The 11,067-nt window shown below is 24.9% G+C and overlaps 2 protein-coding genes across 2 annotated transcripts, besides 16 other annotated features; both read right to left on the reverse strand.

Moving 5' to 3' along the window:
• Positions 1-14: part of a sequence feature (AT_rich) that runs on past the window's edge.
• On the reverse strand, positions 10-2,316 carry EDI_017270 (myotubularin, putative; the record flags this gene model as incomplete). Its single annotated transcript, XM_001735360.1, has 1 exon — positions 10-2,316. One exon carries the CDS (start codon positions 2,314-2,316, stop codon positions 10-12), a length of 2,307 nt encoding a protein of 768 aa, XP_001735412.1.
• A 32-nt stretch (positions 2,317-2,348) lies between these two features.
• Positions 2,349-2,428: a microsatellite.
• Positions 2,390-2,425: a microsatellite.
• A 113-nt stretch (positions 2,429-2,541) lies between the features above and the next one.
• Positions 2,542-2,740: a sequence feature (AT_rich).
• A 42-nt stretch (positions 2,741-2,782) lies between these two features.
• Positions 2,783-2,866: a sequence feature (AT_rich).
• A 7-nt stretch (positions 2,867-2,873) lies between these two features.
• Positions 2,874-2,940: a microsatellite.
• A 3-nt stretch (positions 2,941-2,943) lies between these two features.
• Positions 2,944-9,081, reverse strand: EDI_017280 (protein serine/threonine kinase, putative; the record flags this gene model as incomplete). Its single annotated transcript, XM_001735361.1, has 2 exons — positions 2,944-8,530; positions 8,594-9,081. The coding sequence occupies 2 exons, from the start codon at positions 9,079-9,081 to the stop codon at positions 2,944-2,946; spliced, it is 6,075 nt and encodes a 2,024-aa protein (XP_001735413.1).
• Positions 6,309-6,339: a sequence feature (AT_rich).
• Positions 6,974-6,994: a sequence feature (AT_rich).
• A 207-nt stretch (positions 9,082-9,288) lies between the features above and the next one.
• Positions 9,289-9,329: a sequence feature (AT_rich).
• A 204-nt stretch (positions 9,330-9,533) lies between these two features.
• Positions 9,534-9,573: a sequence feature (AT_rich).
• Positions 9,574-10,295: 722 nt separating this feature from the next.
• Positions 10,296-10,424: a sequence feature (AT_rich).
• Positions 10,425-10,481: 57 nt separating this feature from the next.
• Positions 10,482-10,561: a microsatellite.
• Positions 10,562-10,586: 25 nt separating this feature from the next.
• Positions 10,587-10,773: a microsatellite.
• Positions 10,774-10,785: 12 nt separating this feature from the next.
• Positions 10,786-10,884: a microsatellite.
• Positions 10,866-11,049: a microsatellite.
• Positions 10,915-11,062: a microsatellite.
• Between the last annotated feature and the right edge of the window lie 5 nt (positions 11,063-11,067).

The following is an 11,067-nucleotide window of genomic DNA, read 5'->3' on the forward strand; positions in this document are numbered from 1 at the left end:
AAAATGAATTTAAAGTTTTCTGTTACAAAAATAATATTTTTCCCAGAACACAAATTTTGGGATTCCATTTAAATGTAATTTATTATCAGATGGAATGTATTGATGATTAGTAAATAATTCTCTATTTTCAATAATCATAGACCACAATGATGGTGTCCTTTCGTTTACGTGATACTTTTCTCTTTCACAATCTGTATCAAACATAAATGTTCCATAATTATGACAAAATACTGCATCATCTACTTCAATAAGAAAATCTTCATTATATTGAAATGATGTAGGATATTGTTGTAATAATATAAATACACATTCAATAAATTGATGAAAAACTGGAGAATATTGACTATGTGGACAACGAACACCAACTCCAGCACGTGTCATAAATTTATGTCCAAATGACTTCCAATCTTTTTCAATAAGAATAATAAATCCATCAATTGTTCTGAAAAAAGGATCTAACATTATTTCACATAATGAACAACATTGGCTTGTTCTATCCCATCCATCAGTACAATGAACTAACACACTTTCTCCAGATTCTAAATATCTACACATTTTAATAGAAGAAGCAAAGATAGCTAATATAATTTTCCACCATTGTTGAACTTCATTACAATTAATAATTTGACTTGTCTTATAATGTTCTGGTAATTGCATACAATACCAACATAATTTTTGCCATCCTTCTCTTACAACATGAATATTATCAATACTTTCAAATTCTATTGTTGCAAATGGATAATCTTCTTCAGTTTCATAACCACCACCCATAGCAATATTGGCAACAGCATTTGTTTTTGGTCTTGAATCAAGAATACGAAGTTTATTTGATGGTCCACCATGTCTGATCATTTTAAGAAGTTCAATATCAGCTTGACATTTTTTTCCAGTTAATCCACATAATGGTTGTGAACATCTTGCAATAGAAGATCCTTTAGGGGATACATATGTGATAACTGGAATTCTTTGTCTACTTCTAAATGAACTATCTTCTAATAATAATTCATCGCTAGCTTCTTTAGGAACAATAATTTCTCTTGGATAAGTTGGACAAAATACATAGTCATCATTAACTCGTGATACTCTCCAATTTGAATCTGATTTATTTAATCCAAGACGAATAAACTCATCTAATACATCATAATATCTTATTGGTTTTGTTGGAATAGATTCAATTAATTTAAATATTTCTAAAGAAGTTGGTGGTACAAATACTAAACTATTTAATGCAGTACAAATACTTTTTCTTTCTTCACGATTTTTAAGAAATGAGAATTTAACACAAATATTATCTTTTGTATTAAATTCAAGAATTCTACGATGTTCTGATTTATTATTATTTACTTTCTTAAAATCTCCAATTTTTGTCATTGGAACAAAAATATTATATTTCCCATCTGAGTCATCAATAAAACAAAATTTAAATGATGTGATAATGATATTCCCTTCTCTTTCTATATTTTGCATATTATTTGGAACATCATTTCTATATATTATTTTTACTCCTTTAACATTAACTAATATTAATTCTTTCTCATTTGCTCGTGGAATTACTACTGACTTTTTTGTAGTTATTTCTAGTGGTGCTGTACGTGGAGAATAACATTTTGGCATTGTTTTACATCGAGTTATTCTTTGTGGTAGTGCAAGAAATTTTTCATTTGATGATGTTTCACTTGAAATGTAATTATTAATACCATCTGTTTCAGTAAATGGTTCTGACAAATCATGAAATAATAATTGAATATCAATTCCAATAAATACTGATTTTAATTCAAAAAATTTTAAAGAGTATGTTTCTAATGAGAAATCTATTGAGTGACCTAAAGTATTACATTGAAATATATACGTTTGTAACTGTAATAACGCTGAATGTATTAAATCTTTTAGTCTTGCTATCCAAAATGTTCTATCTTGTATATTAACTAATATTCCTTTTGTTTGTGATCTAGTAGGTACTTTAGGATAATTACCTACTTCTATAGTACCACATAAAGTAGATTTGTATGTTTCTTTTACACATAGTTGCATTTTAACCATTAACTTAAGAAACAAATCAAAATGATATGATGACAAGTAATCACTCTCTTGTGATTTATTATTTATTTTACTGAACGTTGTCCCAATAAGAAAGTCTATTGTTGAGTACATTAATTCATTGGTATCCATTTCTTTAAATGATTTAACTGAATTGAACATCCCTTCTCTTATTGCATTTTCTCGTAAATTTGCTAATTCTGATAACCGTTTCATAGATTGTTCTTCTCCTAAGGTTTGTTCTTCTATCCGAAGCAAACACGTTGGTATTTGTTTCATCAAATAAACTGTTTGATAAATTCAATCTTAAGTTCTTTTCATTTTTTTTTTAATTACCAAATACTTCTCTCCATTTCTTTTTTTTTTTTTGTTATTCTTTTTTTCCTTTGCTAATAATTTTTTATTTCAAAATCCATTTTTGGGAAGTGCAAAAATAAATAAAGTAGATACTAAAGATTCTAAAAACAAAAATTTATCTAATCATTACACTAGTGTTATAGTCTCTAAATTTATTTTATTATTCTACTTTTTAATTTTAACTTTAATTAATTAAATAGTATATTTATCGAAATATTTTTCTATAAATTTTTAGAATAAAACAATTCAAAATAAATGAGATTTTAAATAACGAAATTATAACAAGTTGAAATTAGTTTAATCTTATTAACTTATTTTTATTAGTATAAATCAAATATTAAAATAAGAGTAAAATACAGAATTGAATATTTGGTAAAAAAGGTATTTGATTTTATTAAATGATTTATTTCATTTTGTTATTCTAAATGAAATAAATTTAATAAATTAGTATAATAGTTTTATTATTATAAATCAATACAAAAATAAAATATGATTAAATATCAAAAAATCTATTAAAACTGAAATAAAACAATAAAAATATTATAATTATTAATAAATTGTTTTTCCATTTTTAGAACAAATTGATTGTAAGATTTTTTGTAATGAACAGATAACTTCACTAATATTAATTCGTTTTAAGGGAGAATGATCCCAAGTATTTTTTAATAATAAGTTCATCTCTTCTGTTGCTTCATTAGGGAAAGGAAGGTAATTATCTTTTTGAATAAAATCAATAATATCCCATGGATATTCACATATTCCTTTATAAGGGTCATGATAAATAATTGTTTGGTATAAAGAGATTGAAAATGAATAAATATCTGCTGGTTTTTCATATTTCTTTTTATTTAATATTTCTGGAGCCATATACGTTGGTGAACCAATTCCTTTAGTAAATGTCATATTATTAAGCATTAAATTAACATTTCTTGCACTTCCAAAATCTGTTAATTTACCATTAACTTTAATATTTTCTTCTAAAGATACAACCAAAATATTATCAGGTTTAATATCACGATGTAATATTCCATTTGAATGAAGATATTCAATTCCTTTAGCAGCATCTAACATAATTTTTATACGAAGTTCCATTGATAAAGGGTTATTACTTCTTTTTTTAATTAAATCTTCAAGTGAACCATATTCTGCAAGTTCCATTACCATACATATTTTATTAGGGATAAATACCGCTCCATAAAAATGAACAATATAATCATTTCTAAATTTGTCTAACATTGAAACTTCTTTCTCAAATTCTTCTAATTGTTTTGCATCACTGGCATTTTCAATCATTCGTTTAATTGCAACTTTACTTCCTCTAAATTCTCCTATATAAACAATTCCAAATGACCCTTTTCCAATTTGTTTTTTTATTTGTAAATCGTTATAATCAAGTTTTGTACTCAAAACTGTTTTGAATATAATATGAACAGGAATTTCAATAACTTTATTTGTTTTTATATCAACAGCAATAAAAAGAATAGTTTCATTTATTTCACAAGAACAAAATGGAAGAATTGAAATATTAAATTGTACTGCATGTCCTTTCTTAATATCAATAAGTTCTGGTTCAATTCTAACTCTTACACGTTCATCCATTGATTTATAACTAAATTGACATTTTATTATTTTAGCATTTTTATTTCCAATAAACATCGTTTGAGCTGTTTCTAAACCAACAGGAACTTCATCATCAATTTCTCCAAAGAATTCTAGAGTATCAGTACTACTAACAACAAAGGAACTATTTCCACCAAAAGGTTTTAAATGGATTCCTTCACTTTCTAAAACATCGATATATTGTTCTGTGATTTTTGCTTTTCGTTCTTCTAATTTTTTCTTTTTATGAAGTGCAAATAAAAGATATGAAATAATTATTATTGTTAAAACAATAATAACAAATATCCCAAATAATGGTATTCCAATAACTAAAACTAAACTAATTTTATTGAAAACACATTCTGCTCCATCATTAGTTGGTGTATATAAAGATTGACATTTATTACATTTTTTAGTTGATGTATCATATGAAATACACTTTTTAATGTCTTTCCAATATATACAAACTTGATGCTTTAAAACATATTGATCAATACATTCATTACATCGATTAGATGTACAATCAAAACAATAATCAGTTTTACATGGTGAACAACGATGGCTTGAATTAACATAAAAGCTATTTTCACATATTGAACATCCTTTTTGTTCAAATTGTTTACAATGTTGTAAAGATGAAGTAGGTTGACATCTTTCAAGTTCATTAACTTGTTGTTCATCATAAAACCATCCTCCTTGAAGATTACAAGCTAAACATATATCTTTATTTTTAATACAACTAATACATTTTTCATTACACTCTTCACATGTCCCACCATCTTGAAGAATAAATCCTTCTTTACAAGCTGCACAACTTCTTCCGTTTGGAACAAATCTTTTACATTGATGAGCTAATTCTCCAATATATTCACAAACTCCTTCATCATTAAAATAATATCCAAAACTACATGAACTACAGTTTTTTGGTGTTTCATCACATCTAAGACATGAAATATCACATGGTTGACAATTGTTTTGATTATCTTGATAAAATCCATCAATACACTTTAAACAACCATTTTGTGAATCAACTAAACATCTTGCTGTTGTTTTTTCATCACAAACCATTTCTCCTAAATCTGAAAGTAATAAATTGTGACTTGAACATCTAATACATTCACCTCTAAAGATATATTGACAATCTTTAACAGAAATTAATTCACAAGAGCTGTCTTTATTTAATCTATATCCACTTTCACATTCATAACAATATGGATAATTTTTTAATTTACTTTTACAATGTGCTTGTTGTAATGTAGTACATGTTCCTTTAACTAAAATAAGTGAAGAATCACTACACATTCTACATTTAACTCCAGAATTGACTTTTATACATTCTTGACATCCATCTGGACAATTTATACAATTATTATCTTCAAGATAATATTTTGGTTTACATTTAACACATGATGAATTTGTAAATGTTTCACAATTACTTGCTGTAACACATTTTCCTTCAGATGTTAATATCCCTTCTTTACAAGATGTACATAACATTTTATTATTACATGTTGAACAACTATTTGAACATTCTGTACATGTTGTTGTTCCATAATATTTACCATTTGAACAAGTTGTAACTGTTGTTTGAAATTCTACTGTTTCAGTAGTTTTAAAAGTTAATTGTTTTAATAAATTACTTTTAATACAAGTAATAGAACCATCAGAATTAACTATTTGATATTTACAACGAGAATTAGTTGGTAAACAAATTCCATTAGATGTAATTGAAGATTTACATGAAACACAACCAATGTTTGTTTCAAATATAAGACATTCATCAGAATTTTTCATTTCAACTATTTGACCGTTTTGAATAAATGAATTATCACTGTATGTACTTAAACATCGTAAATTTTTATCACAAAAACTACACCCTTTTGGACATAAAATTCTTGTTCCATCTGAATCAATTAACCCATAATGACGAACGCAAATACGTTTTTCTTTTGAATAAAATGCATAATCTTCAATACATGAATTACATATTACATTTCCTTGATCAATTGAACATGTTGAACATGAAAAAATTGCTCTAGAGCATAATTCAGTACTACTTTCAGTTTTTTTATAATGTGAGTGTGGAATATCAATACATTTTCCATTAGAAAGATATGTTTTTGAATCACATTTTATACATGTATTACTATCATTACATGAAATACAATTACTTGAACATGAAACACATGTTGTTTTTATTTTGTCTAAATAATAATAATCATCACATTTCACACAATTATTATCTTTACATTCTTGACAATTCGGTTGACATTTAACAAAGTTATTATCATTTGAACTTACATATCTAATACTTGAATTAAATCTATTAAATTTATATTTATTATTCTGATATTCAATACTTTCTTTAATATAAATTGATTTACAATTTCCTGATTCTAATTTATAACCAGAAATACACGAAAGACAAGTATCATCAGAAGAACATGTATTACATAATCTATTCTTACAACTTCCACACCTTCCATTTATTAATACTCCAGATGAACATTCAAGACATTCATCAGAATTTGGACTACATTTAGAACATCCATTTATACCAGAACACTCTTCACAATGTCCATTTACTTGATAATATCCCTCTGAACATTTTAAACATAATCCCTCTAATGAACATTCTTCACAATTTGGATAATAGGATGAACATAATAAACATTCTCCATTATATATAAAACTTTTATCATTACAAGAGATACATCCATTTGATTCTTTTATTCCATCATATTCTATACATTCATTTTGTGTTCGAGTTAATGCCTGACATATTTTTGTGTCTGTAAGATAATATCCACTATTACATGTCTCACATTTTCCTTTTTCAGTACAAATGTTACAATGTGTAACTTCACAACTTTGACATTGTCCTAATGAAAGATAATATCCACTTAAGCAAGAAAGACATGTTTCTTCACATGTTTTACAATGAGGCATACTTACAGAACATAACTCACACATTTTATCCTTATTTAAATAATATAAATTAGAAACACATGAAATACACTGTTTTGATGCTGGTGAACATTCACCACAATTTTCAATAGTTGAAAGACAATCAAGGCATACATTTAATGAAGTGTCTAAAGTATAAGGATATGAACATGCTGTACATATTCCATCTATTGTAAATATATTACAATGTTCTACTCCTCCATCAAAAGAACATATTACATTATCTCCTTTTTTTAATGGCCTGTAAATTTCATCACATGTTGTACATACATTTCCACTACTACATAATTGACATCCTTTCATAACAGAACATGGGAAACATTCTCCATTAGATAAGTAATATCCACTTTCACAAGCAGTACATTCTTCTAAACTTGAACATTCAAGGCAATGGACTAATCTTGTAGAACATAATAAACATTGTTTCCCCATTGGAAAATGAGTTGATTTACATGATAAACAACGAGGTTCTGATGGAGAACAAGTAAGACATAAAGAGTCAAGAGTATTACATTGAAGACATTTTGATTCTTGAAGATAATATCCTTCTTGACATGAAGTACAAGTGATAGTGTTACCTTTTTGTAAACAAGATTTACAATGATCAGTAACTCCAGAAGAACAAGAAACACATAGTCCATTTGAAACATAATAATCTTCTTTACAATATAAACATCCTGAATTATCATTATGGCATTCAACACAATTAGCTATTGTATCACATTTACTACAAAATCTGTTGTCTAACCAATAACCTTTTTCACACATAGTACATACCCCATCAATTGAACAATCTGAACACCCTTTAATATTACATAAACGACATTCATTTGTACTAGTAATATAATAATTTCTTTCACAAGAATTACATTTACCATTTAAAGTAGAAGAACATTTAGGAATTACTTCTTTCATTGGAACACATCTTCCGCTTTGAGGAAGATAATTCTTACGACAAACATTACAAATTGGTCCAGTTGCTTTTACACAATTTAAAAGTGGTTTACACATTCCATCTATTAATTCATATCCATCAATGCATTCATAACAAATCTTTGTTGACATATCTCCTTTTCTTAATATATTTTCACATCTCTTACATCCATTTATATTACTACAAGGACTACATCCAACATCACTATAATATCCTTCTTCACAATATTTACATACAGTATGAGTAAAGTTATTCATTTGAATTTCTCCACAATCAATACAATGATCAAAGAAAGAAGAACATTGAAGACATAATCCTCCAAATAAATAATATCCATTTACACATTCTGTACAACTATGAGTATTTGTACTTACTTGAAGACAATGTGTTGACGACTTATCAAAACATAAATTATTAAATATAATCGTATTAGGGTCTATAGAGTAACTATCAGAGGTTTCTACTTGAGAAATATCTGTTATTTTATTAGACCACCAGCACGGAATTGTTTCATAACAAACTCCTTGTATTAAGTGCGAACTTATATCACATTGAGTACATCTTGAATTTTTAGAATTTAAACAATGAACTGTTGATCGTTCTACACATGAACCTTCTATTAATATTTTTGTTGAACTACAATTTATACAATTACCTGTTATTGGAGAACATGTGTCACATTGTTTATTAACATCACACAAAGTACATTGATTATTTGTATTATTATAATATCCGTTTCCACATTGAGTTCCAACTAATTCTCCTTTTGAATTTAAATAACATTGAGAATATTTATTTGATGACTCTTCTTCACATGACAAACATGTGCCATCATTTAAATAATGATTTACAGTACACTCAGAACATTTCCCATTAGAAAGACATTTGGTACAATTTTTAATTAAACAAGAAAAACATTCATTATCACTAAGAAAAAATCCATCTTCACAAGAAGTACATGAATTGGCAGTACAACTCTTACAATAATTTGGACAAAAGTCACACCTTCCTTCATTTAAATATTTACCTTCACTACATGAAATACAACTATTCTCATCACAAAATGAACAAAAATCAAATTTATCTTCACATTTCTCACAACTACCTCGAACTACTGTTTCATTCTTTCCACAAACAGCAAATACATTGTGGATTAACAAAACTGAAAATATCAGTAAGCTTCTCATTTCAGTTTAATCTTTTTATGAATATCAAGTTATTTTTTACCTTTTTTATAAAATATTTAATGTACTTTCAAAAATAATAAAAGTCAGTGTTTCTGTTAAAAGAATTTTCTTATTCTTTTACGTTTATTCGAATATTGAAATCTTTTTCAGTTAATTAAAAACTATTTATCGTTCTTCAGGATTTTTATTTCTTTCAAATAGTTTTTGTTTTTAACTAAAATATTAATAATTATAAATAATTATTAAATCAATATGTTTAATCCACTCAAATCATCCTCTCGTTTCACTTCAAAAAAATGGTTTTTCTAATTTTTGTAGAAAAGATATTTTTTACTTTTCTTCTTTGATTTTGGTTAATTCCATTATAGAACAGTGAAAATGAAATGAAATAAAATCCTATTTGTATTATGACTTAACTCATTTTAACTATAAAAAGTATTATTATGTTCTTCATAAAATTATAAAAGTATGTAAATAAATTATTTTATTAAACTACCAAGGAAAGATTCAAAATAATACTCAAAATAGTGAAACTCTATTCAAGAATTACAATTAAAACAAGTATAACTAAAAAACAAAACAAAATAAGTTTTATATGTATCTGATCGATGAACTACACTTTCAATGAAATATTTAATAAGTATCAAAAGAAAAGAAGAAATATCTTATTTTTGGATTAATAAAAAATAGATGTTTTTTGACGGTGTTAAGGATAAAAGATTCACTAAATAAAAACTATCTGTTTATAAATTAAAAGAATGTATAACAACGATAAGTAATGAGATAAAATAAAAAATAATAGATCTAGAAATTGATATGATTGAGTGTTAATGACTATGAGAGATGAAAGTGTAAAAGAAGTATGAGAATGGTCTAGGGTTTGAATCGGTCTAGTACATGAAGTAAGAAAAATAAGAGAAATAGCATATGAACTCTCAGAAAAAAAAGACGTGAATGATTAAATGTTTTAGACAAACAAATAATTTATGACACTTATTTATAGATTCATGTTTTCATTGTTTTGAGAAGTTGTTGTATCAAAATTATCGTTTGTCTGTTCAACACTATATATAATACCAGTATATTAATTAATATTTTTAGTTTATGAATTTACACCAAAACTACTATCACCATAAATTAATACTTTTTATCAGGAACCAAAATAAGCAAAGAAATAATGAATCTAAATAAAAAACACCCAAAAAGAAAAGGGGTAAAATAATTTGAATAAATAAAATAATAGTTTTTATTATTTTGCTCCTAAAAAAAATAAAAAATAAAAAAGTAAATTAAATATTCATTCTATATTCATTTATATTTCTTTATATTTTATATCATTTTATGATCAATTGTTCTGAATTATAAATGATTCAGAAAAGACTTTTGATTCAATGTAAGTATTCATTTTTATTATTATGTTATTATTATGTTATTATTATATATTTATATATTTTATTATTATATTTATTTTTATTCTTATATTATATATCATCACTTTATCTATATATTTTATATTTATCTTATTTTATTAATTTTATATTCTTATTATTTATATTTTATTTTATATATTATTATATTTTTATTTATATATAATTTATTATATATTAATACATTTCTTTATCTTATTTTCATTTTGATTATATTTTTATATTTTATATCTATTTTCTCTTTATATTTATTATTATTTTATTTATATTATATTGATTTTATTTATCTTTTCATTTATACATTTTCCATATTATTATATCATTTCTTTTCTCTTATTATTTCTCTATTATTTATTATTATTTATTTAATTTTTATATCTTCTATATATATTATATGAAATTATTATTTATTACATATTATATATTAATCATATAATATTTATAATTGATTATATATTATATTTTTCTTCTTTTCTCTTCTTTTTTATATTATTTTATTTTTTATTTGAATATATTTGTTTTTGTATTCTTGTATTTATTTTATTTCTTATTTTTGTGT

The sequence above is a fragment of the Entamoeba dispar genome, genomic scaffold (assembly GCF_000209125.1).
Source record: "Entamoeba dispar SAW760 scf_1105229459075 genomic scaffold, whole genome shotgun sequence".
In the NCBI taxonomy this organism is placed as follows: domain Eukaryota; phylum Evosea; order Mastigamoebida; family Endamoebidae; genus Entamoeba; species Entamoeba dispar.